Source organism: Labeo rohita, chromosome 1, assembly GCF_022985175.1.
Source record: "Labeo rohita strain BAU-BD-2019 chromosome 1, IGBB_LRoh.1.0, whole genome shotgun sequence".
Lineage (NCBI taxonomy): Eukaryota > Metazoa > Chordata > Actinopteri > Cypriniformes > Cyprinidae > Labeo > Labeo rohita.
Window position 1 is genome coordinate 11,039,497 of NC_066869.1, and position 18,070 is coordinate 11,057,566.

An 18,070-nucleotide genomic window follows, 5' to 3' on the forward strand; every position below is an offset into this window, starting at 1 on the left:
AAACCATTTTTGGTTCCACAAAGAACCATTCAGTCCAAGATTCATTAAAAAAAAAAAATTCTTTCTTACATTTTTGTAATCTAAAGAATCTTCTTTCGCCATGAAGAACCTTTTGTGAAACAGAAAGGTTCTTCAGATGTTAAAGGTTCTTTATGGAACCATTTAGACAAAACAGGTTCTTCTATGGCATTGTGAAGTACCTTTATTTTTAAGAGTGTAGAATCAGACTGAACACCTCAAACCTTACATTATCAACAATGACAGGCAAACTAACCTGACCCTGGTTCTGTATAAAAGGGGAATGTCCATTCAAACCAAAAGTTAATCAAGAGGAAGTGGTCAGGTTCTGGATATGAGTGTGTGGGCGTCTAGAAACCAGCCTACATGTAAGAAAGAGTGCACAGGACGACATAGGCATACATGTTTAGTACTACTTGATGGTATAACAGGGCTTCATCATCACCATCAGTCAGTCAATATCAAAGCATAGAAAACGAAAACTGGAACAGACTGGACATAAAAGGATCACTTTTCAAAATGAAATTCTTCTGTGCTCTCTGGCTTTGGATGTTTCTGTCAGGTAAGTTGTCTACAGATGTGTGATAGAAACTCTAGTGAATAGGAGACCCTGGACCTCAAAACCAGTCATAAGGGTCAGTTTTTTTAGAAATTGAGATTTATACATCATCTGAATGAATAAGCTGAATAAACAAGTTTTCTTATGGCTAGGACAGGACAATATTTGCCCAAGACAACACTTTCAAAATCTGAATTCTGAGGCTGCAAAAAAAAATCTAAATGTTGAGAAAATCGCCTTTAAAGTTGTCCAAATGAAGCTCTTAGCAAAGCATATTACTAATAAAAAATTAAATTTTGATATATTTATGACATTTTCTAAATATCTTCATGGCACATGATCTTCACCATATATCCTAATGATTTTTGGCATAAAAGATTTTTGGCTTTTGCTACAAAACATACCCTTGCTACTTAAGACTGGTGTTGTGGTCCAGGGTCATATGAGAAATTTTCCATTTGTTGGGCATGATGAAAGCAAATAAGAGCAACAACAAAAACCAGCATGCAAGTTTTTCCACAGACCTCTACCTTTAAAAGGCCTGATCTTCTTCAGGGTCACATTAGGGTTTTTTTTTTTTTTTTTTTTTTTTTCAAGGTTATTGTGCTATTAAAGTAATTTAGGCTAGTTAACATTTAGTGTGAAAAAAAATTTCACTCAAAAATTGCTAGTGAATATCACAAACAGCAATACAACATTATTTTTTTTTTTTACTTTTTGAAACAGCTAATAATACGCTGATTAAAACAAAATTTTGAAGAAGAAAAACTTAAGTACTATTGTCTTATAAAATATCAGTAGTCAAATTTTGAAGTGGATCAAAACCTTTCATCAAAGTTGTCCTAAAACCAAAACAATACATGTTCTTTTCTTAAGACAGCTTTGATTAACTTTTTGGATCCACTTGAAATGCTTACTACTGTGTGTGTGTGTGTGTGTGATATATATATATATATATAGTCATATTCATATTTACATGTGTTTCAGTGCCTGAAATTAAACGGTGATTGACTATACTGTTTGTTTGCTTCTGTACGTTTTGCAATCAGTGTTACTAAACTAATAAACATACAAATAATTGTTAACAAGATAAAACCTTTATCCATCCTACTTAAGCAAGTGATAAAAAAAAAAAAAAAAAAAAAAAACAGGTATAACTTGATTACATGAGTTCAATTTAGAAATTATTTGTTAACAAACAGAGAAAGGTCATAAATGTGTGTTAGTTAGCAAATAGCTCCTCCACTGATTATATCTGTCTGTTTACATTTGTACTATAAATAACACATTTATAGGAAATAAGTACAGTGGTTGTGAAGCATTCACACTTCCTATTGTAACATTATTGGACCATAAGTACAGTATGTTTAACAGAAAGTTAGTTTTGCAAATGAATAACTGAAACCCAAGAGTCTTGAAGAGGAACTGACAGGACAAACACAATATTTCCAACAAAATCCCCAACCCTAACAATCATATTTAATCTAACAGAATTCAGTTCAACTACTGATGCAATTTCTAAAGAAGGATATAGTGAAGGAAACATCACAATTACATGTTCCCACCGCTGGGCTGCAAACAACAGAAAGTATTTCTGCAGAGATCCATGTGGACACTTGGACATTTTAGTCAAATCTGACCAGACACCTACAGGGAGATACACACTGAAGGATTCTGGAGATGGCACCGTCACCGTGCACATCACTCATCTACAGGAGTCAGACTCTGGGATTTACTGGTGTGCAGTGGACAGATTTGGTTTTGACACATTTGAGAATGTCAAACTGACAGTCTTTAAAGGTAAGAATGATGAACATTATTATGCATTTCATTGCATTGCCAGTTAAGAGTTGCAGTACTACCATGTTTCATATTAAATGGCAACTAAGAAGTGTTTTAGAGCTATTCTTTAGGCTAACCCCAGAAATACAGACATGTCTTTGAAATTACTCTAACACTTACAAATAGCCAACACTGGAAATGTGGATAAAGTGATTCATCACAGGATGACAGAAACACAAACAAGCACTGAAATGTACTTGACTAAAACGAGACACTCCATTTTCGTATCTTCAACTACTAAGGACAGCACACTCTCAAACACAACAGGTAGTCAAACGTCTTGTTTCAGTGCCTGGATTCTATCGCAATGGTTAACTGATGTTGTTACGTCCTCCTTTTCTAGGATTTGCCAAAGCTTCTGGTCCAGCAGACAAAACAACAGGCAAGTTACAACCCCTACTTTGACATTTTACATATATTATGCAATGCAAATTAAAAATGGTATGACCCAAAAGGTCTTTATCTAATATACAGGTGCTGAACACAGAATCACATCCTCATCTGCCGATAATATATTCCCAGTGCCTTTATATTATATTCCTTACATTGTTGCTGGTCTGGCCATCCTGGTGATCATATGTGTACTTGGACTGGTCACTGTTTGTCAGTGCAGAAAGAGAATCAATAAATCAAGTGTGTGAACATTTAAATACTACATGCAAAAAAATAAATAATAATAAAAAAATAAAAGTTTTTTATATTACATGAATTTGTTGCATATTGGAAAAAAAAAAAAGCTGTATTCTTTGTTTTCAGGATGTGTTACTGCAACATCTACATACAACTCCCATCACAGCGAGGAGGTGAGTGGAGCACAGGAACATCATTATAAGATCTGAGCCATCAAAATCACACAACTTCTCCTTGCTTTGTAAGTCACTTCATCAGCTTATTAGCAACAGAATGATGCTCTATGTCTTTTATTTAGGCTAATGGTGTTTATCGGAACGCTACTGATGACAGACCCTACGCCACTATAAAGAAATCCAGCACTATGTCTAAGGATGAGAGTCAATCAGACCCAGTCTACCAGAACCTACACTTCAACACTACCCAGGAAGAAGCTATCTACGGCAATCTTTAAAAATATATATATACGTTTAATATATATTTTCACACCATTATATGTAAATAAATATCGCTTTTGCATGTAAAGTTTACATGTGAAACAACAATGAAGGGCTGCAATACTTCTAGGCTGTTTCATTTTAAAGTTTCTGACAGAGCTATTTAATCTAAAGACTCATGCACTTAATTGGTTGAAGCCATTCCTGAGTTTAAAACAAGACTCAAAATAGTCAAGAACTGTTACTGTGTTGTGTGTACATCATCTACTCACTGCTAAATTGGTTGTGCATTGCTGAGAGGTATCCAGATCTAGAATGAGTACAGCACATTTTTACTCACCATGACTTCCAGACATATATACCATCTGAAAAGTGATATGACTTTGTTTTGCAGCATCTACCCATAATCATCTGCCCAAAAAAGAAGCTCCTTGAGTAGACCTTAAGTTATGGTTAAGTATTCTTAGTTGGTTTACTGCAGTGTATGCAAGACCCAGGCTCTCTTTATCAGGCTTCATATATTTACTGTAGGTCTTCGCCATCATGGCAAAAATAACATCTGGATATGTAAGGTTGTAACCAAGTCTCTCTATCTGGAATAATGGCTCCAATGTTTATAATAAACTTACAACTGTAAATAAAATATGACTTCATGTTAACTTTAAGATGCATGTTTTAGTTGTAGACTCACCCATCTTATCCGCAATAATATGAATCACGACTCTATCAACTGTGCTTGAAGACAAACCAAAACTTTGGTCTCTAATTCATGAACATTTTAGGGCTGTCAAACGATTAGTTGTGATTAATCGCATATAAAATAAAAGTTTGAGTTTGTCTAATATATTTGTGTGTACTGTGTGTAATCGCAACTAATCGTTTGACAGCCCTAAACATTTTTGCCTGAAAAAAAAAAAAAAAAAAAAAATGTCTGAAACATAAGTTGTAACCAAACATGGTCAGTTCTAGAAACACAGCATGAAATAACTGAACACGTAAGTAATTTTGTTTATCGATGAAAGGGATGAAATACTGACCAGTATTTGCTCATTTAAAAAAAAAAAAAAAAAAAAAAAAAAAAAAAAAAAACTACAAACTCACATTGTGCTCTAACTGCAATATTTTGATGTTCAGTTAGCTGAGAAAACACTACATCTCAAATGTACTGAGCTTCATATTTAATTGTAGACTAAGAAATCACATAAGAGTAAAATAAATTAAAATAATGTTAAATATCAGAAACTTACAACATTTCAAAAAAACAATGAAAGTAATCCACAAGTTTCCGGGGGGGCGCTACTGTAAAAAAGAACGTGGGTAAAACTTCCGGTGAGGCAGCGGATGTAGTATACCAATGGTATTTTGTGTGCTAATTAGTGAAGAGGCTAAGGGTTATTTAGACCATTGTGTACTTTGTAAAGATGCACACCGTTATGAGAGATGTCATTACGTTCTTATGGACAACAAATGCTTTTCGAATTTGTGTTCCCACTTCATTAGCAAGTTTGGATCGCTAAATCTTGAATGACTGTCAACTAGTGAAATGACATTTAAACCGAGACTGATGTGCTGATGAGCTTGTGTTAAAGGGCATGCCAGGTGAAGCCTCAATTCGTGGCTTGTTAATGTAGAAATCCCTTTCGAAGAAGCCTCACTTTCTTGGGACCTATTTAATAATTACATTTTAAATACCCAGTCAAACAAGTAATATGAAGAATACAAATTATTTCAGGAAAATTAAATATGTGCCATATGCAATTAACATGTATAATGTGTACATTATTCTTCTGTTCATTATTCCATCATATTGATATTCGTACTGGCATTTAATCGCACAGTTCAATGGGTAAATTAATTTATCAGAGTCAGAAATTCAACAAACAAACACACACGCGGTTAGGCTTTTATTTGTGCAAATAACAGACCGATCTATGGAAATTGTGGAGAACGCTTCTTCCGACGGAGCTTTAGTCTTTTGGCTGCTTTATTTTTTTACTAACCACCATATCGCACTGTTTTCAACACTTTCGAAGCTTTGAATCTTTTCCCAAAACAGTCAGAGGAAAGTCTCGGTGCTTCACGAGGCTTCATTTGCCCGTCACTCCTGTCAACTGCTAAACAAATGGGTGTCACATCTCGCTTGCTTACTTTGAATCGGAAGACGCTCCCACTTTTGACGCAGGGCCTCATGGGGCATAGGAAACATGTGGATACAGGGCTCATAAAATAAGATGTTTGCAGCAAACAAACAACATTTCATGATTTTTGTAAACGAAACGAAAGTTTTTTTACTCCATTGCTACATACAGTATTTGCATACGGTTAAAGGTCGGTTCTCTCTTAAAATGAATCAATTAATTCCTTCACTTGTGATGCCTTGTCAGATGGTCAACTTAACTCAACAATTATCCATCGACATAGCATTCAAAGAACTCACCATTCAATGATGAAACTTCAGAAACATACATTTTAACATGATATTGTACAATTTCTGAAACATGTCTTCATGCTTCTGCAGTGCTCTGGTGTTGATTTAAGCACAGGTAAATAAAAGCACATGTATTTTACTTTGCAAAATTACATTTAAGCTGCAACTTGAATGAGAGAGAGATTACAAATGCTTCACAGTACATGGACCACACTGTGTTTGCATGTTTAATTGGCTTTGGTTTACAAGAGATGTAATGCATCAGAGATCCTTAATAAACAATGCACACTCAAAAACATGATTAAATGAAAATATTAAAGCAAGAAAATTTCTATATAGATCAGTCCAGATCATCTGATGCTGCTGTAAATCACAGATAAATCCTCTTGGCTTGCAGCAGGTCTGCAAAAATGAAAAATACATAAATAAGAGCGAGATCATCACTGTTACAGAGGAGGCTTCCGGACCGCCTCCTCCGCACCACCAGAGGGAACCCTCGCCAGAATATTGATTCGGTCTCATTCGGACTCCAACTCCCATAACCCCTCATACCTGGGACTGACACGTCACTCACTCACCTGCACCTCAGTACACACACACAGTATAAAACACACACGCACACATCTCCTCTCCGCAAAGTCTTGATTTGCCCCGGCTGTCATTTCTGAGCGTTTTGGATATTACTGGACTGTTTTCTCATTGCATACCTGGACTGTTACCCGTTTGTGATTCTTCTCTGTGTTCCTCGACCCTTGGATTGTTTACTGGATTTGTTTCTCTGCCGCCTGCCCCGAAACCTCGCCTGGCTTACGTTTCTGAGTCTGTCTATTCCCCGTGGACCCTGTTTGCTGTTGATTTGACCCTGTCTGTACCCTACTTCGATAATAAAGCTGCAAATGGATCCAAACGCTTCTGCTGATCTGTCACAATCACATAGCATTAAAGTTTATGAAGCCAAACAGACTTTTGAAGGTGTTGTGCAAGAACTGGCCTTAAATGCATGTTGTGGACTCTATTCATTTAACAAAAGAGCGATCTATTGGTTTATCATATATTTTATGGTGCTGTTTCTATAAGAAGCACTTTGCAGATAACAATGACTTATGACTAAAACAGAATAAATAGAATAGTTTTCTCACTTGGTTTCAGAAGCAAGATGGTGAATTGTAATGCTGGCGTACTCAGTCTCCTCCTCTTCAGGTTTCTTTGTGTCTGTATCTCTACCATCTTGGACAGAAGCATTTTCACCATCTCTGGATTCAAAGGCTTTTCCTGCAGACATCTGCAATAGAATCATTGCGGCATAAATTGGTATTTCTTTTGTGATTTTACTGCAATCCATGAACATTCAGCTCTGCACAGCTGTAATATTTAAAAGTGTATAGTTAACATGCTACCTATAGAAATTCATTTAAATTAATGTAATTTCATGAGATATTACCATTTGTTCACTTATAAATAAGCATTAATATCTGGATAATTTACTAATTTTGAAACGTATATAAAAAGCAATATTGAGTAAATATTAAACAAAGTTTTCCATGAGCTGCAGATACCTCCAAAAGTTAAATCCACCTGTTAGAAAAGGCTGAAAATGTCAGTACAGTGACATTAGATCTATAAAGTCTATGATTTTGCCAAGACATTATCATATTTCTTCAGATTTTTTACAGTGTAGAATTCAAGTGAATTTTAATGATTCATTACCCACCTTCTTTTGCTCAGTGTCCTTAGAGTCATTATTTCTTCTCTTACTCCTAATGTTACATATTTGAGGACAAATGCATATATTTAAAAGTTGTTAAACTGTTAAAGACTGTAATATATATATATATATATATATATTCTGCCTGCTAACCTTTTGTGCACAATGATGATGATGAGAAACAAAAGCCCAAATCCAGCTACAACTGCAGCAGTGACACAGACAGCAATGATAAACAAGCTATTTGAAACACCTAAGAGAAAAGGCAATGACAATGTTTTTGTTTTTTTTTTTTTTAAAGTCTTTACAAACAGGATGATAAATGTAGGGAGTGGATAGACTTCAGCCTTTACACAAGACGAGCCCACAGTGCGTGTTTATAGAAAATACCTTTAACAGTGACTGAAACAGATGCTGATCTCTGAGATCCATATTCATTCTGAGCCTCACAATAGTAGAGTCCACTGTGACTGGAGTTAATGCTGGAGATGCTGAAACTCTGTCCAGATTCAGTAGTTGAGTTTTGATTCTCCTTAAACCAGCTGAAGTTCAGAGCAGGAGGGTTTGAATCACTGCTGCAGATCAGAGTCACTGAATCTCCCTCCACTATTTCACCAGATGGACTGATGGACACTAAGGTGTTTTCTGGAGGATCTAGAAAATAAATCAGCATGGTTTCATTTTTTGTGTCTTATTTTCTATTCTCAATAAGAGTTTCTGTAGACATATGGCAAAGATAAATTCACACCAGTCAGTAATGCATGAAGCTGATAATGCTGTTTGTTGAGTTGTTTAGTCATCCTTTGCTGAGATTTTGAGATTTATAATTCACTAATGATCAATTATCACTTAATTATTCACTTAATTATTATCTCATTAACTTTAACTCTGCTTCAGTGTTACTTTAACACTATGTAGAGTGTAGAGTTGAATTAGTATATGTGGGTAGTATAGCATATGTATATTCATTAATATGTAGACCAGACTACTGCATTAAGGCTTTGAATGGATGTTAATGGAGAAAGACACTCTTTGTAGACAGGTGGTGTAGTTACAGCATTGACCAGCAGGGGCTCATGTGCAAAATCCCTTGGATTCACAGGCAGAGAGCTTTTCTGATTGATTGGTTGAAGACTGGTTATATGTAACTATGTGACAAATACTCAGTCCATGATATTTATACTTGATATGTTGTTTAATATCAGTTTTCATTGTTCTAGTGTATAAATATCTACTCACACATGACAGTGATGTTGACAGCAGGAGAGGGCAGATGTTCATGTCCTCTGATGGCGCAGCTGTAACTGCCAGAATCACTGCGCTCTGACTGAAACTGGAGTGTTTCATTGTGGATGTTTAAAGCCTGTCCATTTTTGTACCAGATGAATCCATCTGTCAGATTACATGTCGTTTCACAGGTCAAATTGACTGTTTGTTTCTCCAGCACCAGCTGTGGTGCCTTTACCTGAAGAGCTGAAAGAGAAAACACATCTTTATAACCATGTACAATAAATAAAATTATTAATGGAAATGAAGTGGATTACCAGAAACGTTAAGTTGAATTCCTGATTGACCAATCCATTTTTGTTTATCTGTTGTAGTTACTAATCTGAAACAATATTTTCTCTCATCATGTTCAGTAATGTTGTGCAGTCTGAGCATGGCAGTTTTGTTTTGTCTGTTTTCAATATATTCAACCCTGTCTTCATACTCAGAGTATTCTGTTAAATTTTTGATATCTTCCGGTCTGTTCTGTTTTCACACATTATCCAAAATGTATCATTCAATTAAGATCTTGAGGGTATGTATATGAGCATGACATGTTTACTGTGGATCCTTTAAGAGCACATATTGATTCAGTTTCATAACTCACATTCCAGTTTTTTCCAAAAACTCCTGAAATACAAAACATAAATCAGTGGTGAAGCTTGAGTTTTTGCAGACAATAAATAAATAATACCAATCATTTGTTGGGAAGCATTTTAAAAGCCATGCAGATGAATGTTGAAAATTGCACAAATTATCATGTAGAACAAGAAGCATCAACATGCAGAGCAAAAATATGAAAAACTAAATCCAAGACATCATTAGAAAGTTGACATAATCATCATTTAATTAATAAATTTCACCAGTTCAACACTTCTTCTCTCTTAAGCCTTGCCCTCTAAAGAGGGCGTGTGAGCCAAACTATTTTCAGTAACTATGAACATGCAAAGTGACTGACAGGCTGAGAACATTTCTGATTAGCTAAAAATGTCAAAAATGTCAGGCTGCTTAATTGGGCTACTTAAGTATAAGCAATATTTTATGGGTGCTATTGCAGAAAACATTTTAAAAGTGATTCTTTAACAACTGTGACTCACCAGAAATCATGAGCAGAAAAATGAGAGGAAGAGAAAGACTCATTCTGACCTTCATCACCACTGCAATCTTCACATCCACAACAAATGAGATTACTTAACAGTCATTAGGTACACTATAAAGGACGGTAACAATCACCGTCAGTCTATGTTAGTGAAGGTATGCACATTAGTATAATAAAATTCATTTATCCTTAATCAGATCATTTATTTGCTCTAATTCGTTTGTTGTGTGACAGAGGTTTGTGTGTTGCTCTATTAAAGAGTTTGATTATATCCGATTATGTGTGTCAGAGATCAATAGGCACTTCATGATAAAACATTGATCAGACAATATTGAATCCTGTACTGTGACTTGTGTTTTGTAGTTAAAGTCTAGCATCTAACTACAAAGAACATCTTTATTCTATATTTACAAATTTAGATACCTTAAATTGAAACTCACATGTAAAATGTACAAGCTCTTTAAATAAAATGTAAAAACTGTCATACCTTGTTCACAGTGGCTTTAATCAGTGGTACATAACCGGGAAATGTTCACTTTAGAACTTGTTAGACAAGTTAAGAATATCAATGATTATAATAACTTCCAGTTTCTATGCAAATGTGTTTTGTATGTAATTTAGCTGAAATAAAAACTTCTCCATATTCATAAAATGACCTACTTTATTGCAAATGTCAATTCAAAAGTCAGTTTTTATTTGTAAGGCATTTCACAATCATTTTAAAGAAACTTTTCATTCATGTTAGTGTATAAATGTTGTTAGGTCATATAGTAGGGATGTAACGATTACTGGTTTGACGATAAATCATGATAAAATTCCCCACGGTTAGTATTACCGTTTCGTATTTTAATTATCATTAAAACCGTATTTGATTATCGCGATTTGAATAACTGATGATAAATAAATACTGTACAGAATAAAGCACAGTTTTAAGTAACAGTCTCATTTGCGCACGGCACGCAGAGTAGTTTCGTTTTGTGTGGAAAGACGACTGATGTTTTAAAAGGCGCCAATCGCCACGGAAATAATCAAGCACACATGGAAAAACACGAGATAGTCTCCGTTTATTTTAAGTAATAAGAAATGCATTGCAACTTTTACGACTTTATTCTCCTTTTCATAGTTCATTTGAAGCCGTTTTTGGCGTTATTTTAATAGTAAATGTCAAGAGTGCATTATGAGAGGGTCGCAGCAAGAATCCTCTCTGTTTGCATTCATGTAGTATCTAAAGTAGTGTTCATGCCGCAATGCTGCCTTCATGCTACATTCAGCTTGTGTGCCATTTTTGTCTGGCCAAAAAACAGACCGAATTTGCATGCCCTGCTGTAGCATAAATTCTGACCGACTGATGAAAAACAAGCTCAAGTGGATTCTACACATTTAAATAAGTCAGACCAGTTATCTAGATTATTTATGAAACAGATAAAATACATATAATAATTTATTAAATCGATTATCATTTTGACTTAACCCTTTTCTTTATTTAAAGGCTGAAATGTGATCTTTGGCTTTTATTTTTATTTATAGCTCTATCTGAACAGTTAGATTCAATAACTGAACATGCTATTAGTTGAACTGCTGTAGTTAAACTGTTGTCAGTCATGTTGTCATTTAAAATCCAGATATCATTAGTAGGCTACTGTTGTTGTTTTAGTGATTATGCAAATAAAAAGTCATTTTATTTGTTGTTTGTTGATTTTAAATATAAAACTTGGTGAAGTGATTTATGTGTCAGTATATTTTGAACATTTTCAGTACATTTTAACAATACCGTGATTATACTGATAACCGTGATCATTTTGATCACTATAATCGTGATCAGAAATTTTCATACCGTTACATCTCTATGATATAGTGAACAGGAATCAAGATTCAAACAGGAGATTTTAGGTGCATGTATTAAAAGATGAGCTCACTTCCAGAATGAAAATTTTCTGATAATTTACTCCCCCCCATGCCATCAAGGATGTGTATGTCTTTCTTTCTTCGGTCAAAAAGAAATTAAGGCTTTTGAAAAAAAAAAAAAAAAAAAAAAAAATCCAGGATTTCAATATAGTGGACTTCAGTGGGGATCAACAGGTTGAAGGTCCTAATTGCAGTTTCAATGCAGCATCAAAGGGCTCTAAACAGTCCCAGCCGAGGGACCTTATGTAATCTTATCGTATGAAGCGATGAGTTATTTTCTAAACTAAAAAAAAAAATATATATATATATATATATATATATATATATACACACACAGTACTGTACAAAAGTCTTAGGCCACTAGTATTTTCACCAGCTAAAAAAATGGTTTAAAGTAAGTTATTTCTATCTTTTGCTGTAGTGTGTCAGTAGTAAACATCAGTATACATTTCCAAACATTCTGTTTGCCAATTAATTGTAATAATCTAGTGAGATTTTTGTTTGACAACAGACTCCACACAGACATCTGATCTCACCATCATCCATCTGTCTCTGGAATGACATGAAGACACAGAAAAACTGAGACAGACTAAATCCAGAAGAACTGTGGCAACATCTCCAAGATGTTTCAAGTAACCTACCTGCAAAGCTACCTGAAAAACTATGCACAAGTGCACATAGGGCAAAAGCTGCTTTAAACGCAAAGGATGGTCACATCAGATGCTTATTTATTTTAGTTAATAGAAGTTCATTGATAAAGAAAATCTATTTATGACATTGTTTTTGACAGCATCCTCATTTTATGTGCCTATCTGCCTAAAAATTTTAACAGTACTGTAGCTTTGTAGGTATAGGTCTCTTAAAGCATCTCGGAGATGTTGCCACAGTTCTTCTGGATTTAGTCTGTCTCCGTTTTTTCTGTTTCTTAAAACAGACTGGATTGAATGATGGAGAGATCAGATCTCTGTTTGCACAACAGCCTGTGCTCCACACAAAAATCTCCCTGGATTATTACAATTAATGGAAAAATGAATGTTTAGAAATGTAAACTGATATTTCCTACTGATACACAGCAAAAGACAGACTTTAAACCATTTTTTAGCTGGTGAAAATACTAGTTGCCTAAGACTTTTGCACAGTACTGTGTATATATATATATAACCAACAATGATTTGAAGTTTTTGTAACTGTAAGTTAATCATTTTATAGTGACAAGTGTTTTAAAGGAAAATGCATTGACAGGCTGAGAACATTTTTGATTGGCTAAAAAATGTTTAGGGTTTTTTTAAAGTTTGCTATTGCAGAAACATTTTTTTTGTCTTATTTTCTATTCTCAATAAGAGCTTCTGTAGGCATATGACAAAGATAAAGTCACACTGGTCAGTCATGTGTGAAGCTGATAATGCTGTTTGTTGAGTTGTTTAGTTATTGTTTGCTGAGATTTTGAGATTTATTTTTCACTAATGATCAATTATCACTTAATTAATCACTTAATTATTATCTCATTAACTTTAACTCTGCTTCAGTGTTACTTTAACACTATGTAGAGTGTAGAGTTGATTTAGTATATGTGGGTAGTGTAGCATATGTATATTCATCAATATGTAGACCAGACTATTGCATTAAGGCTTTGAATGGATATTAATGGAGAAAGACGTTCTTTGTAGACAGATGGTGTAGTTACAGCATTGACCTTGGATTCACAGGCAGAGAGCTTTTCTGATCGATTTTTTGGTTGTAACTGTGTGACAAAAACTCAGTCTGATATTTATACTCAATACGTTATTTAATATTTTTTTATTGTTCAGATGCATAAATATCTACTCACACATGACAGTGATGTTGACAGCAGGAGAGGGCAGATGTTCATGTCCTCTGACGACGCAGCTATAACTGCCAGAATCACTGCGCTCTGACAGAAACTGGAGTGTTTCTTTGTGGATGTTTAAAGCCTGTCCATTTTTGTACCAGATGAATCCGTCTGTCAGATTACATGTCGTTTCACAGGTCAGATTGACTGTTTGTTTCTTCAGCACCAGCTGTGGTGCCTTTACCTGAAGAGCTAAAAGAGAAAACACATCTTTAGCCATGTCCAATAAATCTAATTATTAATAGACATGAAGGAGTGAAGTGGATTACCTGAAACATTCAGCAGAATTCCCACTCGACCAATCCATCTTTGTAAATCTGTTTCAGTTAGTATTCTGAAACAATATGCTCTTTCATCGTTTTCAGTGATGTTGTGCAGTCTAAGAATGGCAGTTTTGTTTTCTCTGTCTTCAGTGTATTCAACCCTGTCTTTATACTCGGGGTATTCTGTTAAACTTTTGATATCTTCTGTTTTGTTCTGTTTCTCACACATTATCCAAAATGTATCACTCAGTTTATACTGCTGAGGGTATGTATACGAGCATGACATATTTACTGTGGATCCTTTAAGAGCACATATTGATTTAACCTCATAACTCACAGTCCAGTTTTGTCCAAAAACTCCTGCAACACAAAACATAAATCAATGGTGAAGCTTAATTTTTTGCAAACATAGCTAAATAATACCAATCAGTTGTTGTGAAACGTTTTAAAAGCCCTGCAGATGAATGTTGCAATATATATATATATATATATCAAGATGATCCAAAACAAGAAGCACATCAACATGCAGAGCAAAATATAAGATCCAACTAAATGCAAGACACCATTAGACAAGTTGATATAATCATCATTTAATTTCCAAATTTCACCAGTTCAACCACACTTCCTCTCTCTTAAGCCCAACCCTCTAAAGACATGGGAGCCAAACTAATTTCAGCAACTATGAACATGCAAAGTGAATGACAGGCTCAGAACATTTCTGATTAGCTAAAAAAAACAAAATGTCAGGCTGCTTGAATATAAGGGACCGATTTGGAATCGCTCAGATTCTTCTTATTATTATTCTCAAAAGTGAATCGCATTTTTAAATGCCTAAACGTGCTCAAAAACTAACAAATCTTTGCACACACACCAAAAGTGATGAAAATTTACATCTGATATGGGTGGGTGCTATAAAATTTCAACAAAGTGCCCCTCGAGCCATGTTTCACATACATGTATTAAATTAAGTAGACACATGAAACACACCAATACCTATAAAAAGTCCCATGGTACGAAGTCCAAAACCCAACAGGATGTCTGTTGTTTTGAATTTTCTCTGCAAGTTTTGTGCAGTTTTTGCCATTTTCAGGTGTTGTATTTAAGCAAACTCCTTCTAGAGATTTAAACAGATCAACACCAAATTTGGTCAGTCTAATCTAAAGCCATTTGTGGCATTAAATTGCCAGTTTTCATTGAAGGACATGTCCGCGGCAAACTTTGATGTTTCGCCATGATAAAAGAAGTTGTTATAATTCAGGCATACAATGTCCAATCTGCACCAAAATCCACATGTTTGATTAACGTCCTGTCCTGAACACATGGCCATTTTCAGTTATAGCCATAGCACCACATGCTGGCAACAGGAAGTAACATTTAATGATATCAACATTATATTTGGTCAGTCTACTGTAAAGGCCTTTGCCATGTTACATTGCAAAGATCTTGAGTTTTCGTTCCGTGGCGGCCTGACAAAGTTCGATTTTCGCCATGGTAATAGAAGTTGTTGTAACTCAGTCATACAATGTCTGCTCTGCCACAAACTGCACACGTTCAATAAGAATCCTGGCCTGAACACATCTAAAAACAATTATTTGTTATAATCATAACGCCACCTGCTGGCAACAGGAAATTACTTGTTTTACACTAACTTAAACATGCAATGTCCAATCTGCACCAAACTTCACATGTTTGGTAAGAGTCCTGACCTGAAGACATCTAAAGGCCAGCATTCGATTATAATTATACCGCTACCTGTTGGCAACAGGATATGTGATGCTTTGCATGCTTTGAACTCAAACATACCATGTTCAATTTTCAATCATGTTTATATCATGTTCAATGTTCAAGAAGCTTGGCACATATAAAAAGACTTTGACATGTTCCTTTTATATTTACCACCTTAAATGCATATTGCTTACCGTTTGCGATTTTCCTAAACCCACCGGGTGGTGGTGAGCCCGGATGCAGGGGCCCTTTCAATGCTGCTTGCAGCTTTAAGTTATGTTTGCTATTGCAGAAAACATTTTGAAGTGATGATGTAACAACTGTGACTTACCAGAAATCATGAGCAGAAAGATGAGGGGAAGAGAAAGAGTCATTCTGACCTTTACCACCACTGCAATCCATAACAAATGAGATTACTTAACAACAGTTATTAGTTACAGTATACAGGATAGTAACAATCACAAACAGTCATTCTGTGTTAGTAAAGTTATGCACATTGGTCTAATAAAATTATTTGCTAACAGCAGGTCATTTATCCTTAGTCAAATCATTTATTCATTCTAATTAATTTGTTGTCTAACAGAGGTTTATGTGTTGCTCTTTTAAAGAGTTTGAAGAGACCTTTAGACACTTCATGAATATCAGAGATCAGACAATATTTAAGTTTAGCATCTGAAAAGTTTGTTTTTATCTACAAAGAACATTTCTTTATTCTTCACATCTTTTCATACCTTGAATTTAAATTCACATTTGAAATGTACACGCTTTTTATTATATAATGTGTAAAAACTCTCATACCTTGTTCGCAGTGAATTTCATCAGTAGTACACAATAAGAAAATGTTGTAACATGTCAGACAAGTTACGATAAACTGCAAGGGATTATAATAACTTCCAGTTTCTATGCAAATGCTTTCTATGGAACTCAGCTGAAATAAAAACTTCTCCATATTTGTAAAATTACCCACTTTACTGCAAATGTCAATTCACAATCGTTTTAAAGAATCTTTGCATATATGTCAGTGTATAAATGTCTTTAGGCCATATAGTGAACAGGAATCTCACATTCAAACAAGAGATTTAGGCTGCATTAAAGGATTAGTTCACTTCAAGAATGAAAGTGGCATTGTTAGCTTTCTCCCACAGATCTGAGATCAGTTCATCTCTCTGTACACTCTTAAAAATAAATGTTCCGAAAGGCTGTTTTTTCAGTGATGCCGTAGAATAACCATATTTGGTTCCCCAAAGAACTTTTCAGTGATCAGTTCCTAAAACAACCATTTTGAAAAATTGTAAAAATCTAAAAAACCTTTTTCGCATTTGAAAGGTTCCATGGAGGTTCAAGGTTCTTCATAGAAACATTGATGCCCATAAAGAACCTTTATTTTTAAGAGCTAATTCTAGATCAGTCTGAAAGTGAAGCACTTTATAGGCAGCTGTCATGTGAGTGTTATTTAGCCTGTCAAGAGCATACACTACAGACCCGTAATACTTCTCAAATCATTCACAGCATGTCATGGCCTGCCAGTACACAGGTGAAACTCACAAGTGATCAGGTGGCAATCAAATAGTCCTTTATCACATTAACCCTCTGGGGTCTGAGGGTGTTTTGGGGCCCTGGAGAAGTTTTGACATGCCCTGACATTGGTGCTTTTTTTAGTATCTTAAAAACATATTAATGGCTGAGGTCTAATTACATTGTAATCAGCACAAACTGGGCTACAATAATATGTAGGCAACATGAATGTACATGTTTGTGTTTTTGAGAAAACAATGTTTATGCGTGGTTAGTGAAAATCAATTTTTTTTTCAAGAAACACATACTGAACATTTCACATACTGAACAGTTCACAAGACTTTAGGAACTGGATGTGGTAGACTAGAGTTTTTTCTACAAAATGATGTGAAAGTCATCTTGTTCAGTCATTCACAAAAAACAATATTCTTATTTAAATTTTCTAAGACGTCTTTTGTGATCGAAAGGGAATATGCGAGGGAGTGACAATGGGCACTGAATATTTAGTGATTCACACCTGAGAGACAAAAGACCCTCCCCTAATGGCCCATCAATGAGACTCTGACTGTCAGGTAGAAACAATGTGAGAAGATTCAGAGATTGGGGTTTTAGATTATCTGTATTTTATTTATAACACAGTATAATATAAACATACATTATGAAGGTCAAATACACATTATTAAGCACACTGATCTAACCACAGAGATGTGAACAGACATTGTGTAATTTCTGAAAACTGTTTTCTGAATTCTTTTCAACAAGTAACACAAGTAAATCATACCTGATTTTTAAGTGCTTGCAAAAATCA

General features: G+C 34.9%; 2 protein-coding genes across 3 annotated transcripts; one reads left to right on the forward strand and one right to left on the reverse strand.

Annotated features, from left to right (window-relative positions):
• The first annotated feature begins 446 nt into the window (after positions 1–446).
• LOC127169936 (CMRF35-like molecule 9) lies at positions 447–4,119 on the forward strand. 2 transcript variants are annotated; one of them, XM_051117624.1, is made up of 7 exons: positions 447–580; positions 2,069–2,377; positions 2,546–2,686; positions 2,763–2,801; positions 2,894–3,052; positions 3,176–3,222; positions 3,348–4,119. In XM_051117624.1, the coding sequence occupies exons 1-7, from the start codon at positions 538–540 to the stop codon at positions 3,501–3,503; spliced, it is 894 nt and encodes a 297-aa protein (XP_050973581.1). In that variant the 5' UTR covers positions 447–537; the 3' UTR covers positions 3,504–4,119. The 2 variants fall into 2 exon arrangements, with proteins under 2 accessions (XP_050973581.1, XP_050973590.1); XM_051117633.1 differs by lacking the exon at positions 2,546–2,686.
• A 3,476-nt stretch (positions 4,120–7,595) lies between these two features.
• LOC127162845 (B-cell receptor CD22-like) lies at positions 7,596–16,586 on the reverse strand. Its single transcript, XM_051105724.1, has 7 exons — positions 16,546–16,586; positions 16,079–16,138; positions 14,029–14,382; positions 13,718–13,951; positions 8,010–8,273; positions 7,773–7,872; positions 7,596–7,671 (listed from the first exon to the last, which is right to left on the reverse strand). The coding sequence occupies exons 2-7, from the start codon at positions 16,119–16,121 to the stop codon at positions 7,596–7,598; spliced, it is 1,071 nt and encodes a 356-aa protein (XP_050961681.1). The 5' UTR covers positions 16,122–16,138; positions 16,546–16,586.
• Between the last annotated feature and the right edge of the window lie 1,484 nt (positions 16,587–18,070).

What these genes read in the sequence shown, in the direction of transcription:
- LOC127169936 (XM_051117624.1), top strand. Translation starts at nt 538, where the DNA reads ATGAAATTCTTCTGTGCTCTCTGGCTTTGGATGTTTCTGTCAG. An exon ending in CAAACTGACAGTCTTTAAAG is followed by an intron (nt 2,378 to 2,545) that starts GTAAGAATGATG and finishes ACTTACAAATAG; the next exon opens with CCAACACTGGAAATGTGGAT. An exon ending in CACACTCTCAAACACAACAG is followed by an intron (nt 2,687 to 2,762) that starts GTAGTCAAACGT and finishes CTCCTTTTCTAG; the next exon opens with GATTTGCCAAAGCTTCTGGT.
- LOC127162845 (XM_051105724.1), bottom strand. Translation starts at nt 16,121, where the DNA reads ATGACTCTTTCTCTTCCCCTCATCTTTCTGCTCATGATTTCTG. An exon ending in CTTTCTGCTCATGATTTCTG is followed by an intron (nt 14,383 to 16,078) that starts GTAAGTCACAGT and finishes TTTGTGTTGCAG; the next exon opens with GAGTTTTTGGACAAAACTGG. An exon ending in AATTCTGCTGAATGTTTCAG is followed by an intron (nt 13,952 to 14,028) that starts GTAATCCACTTC and finishes TTTCTCTTTTAG; the next exon opens with CTCTTCAGGTAAAGGCACCA.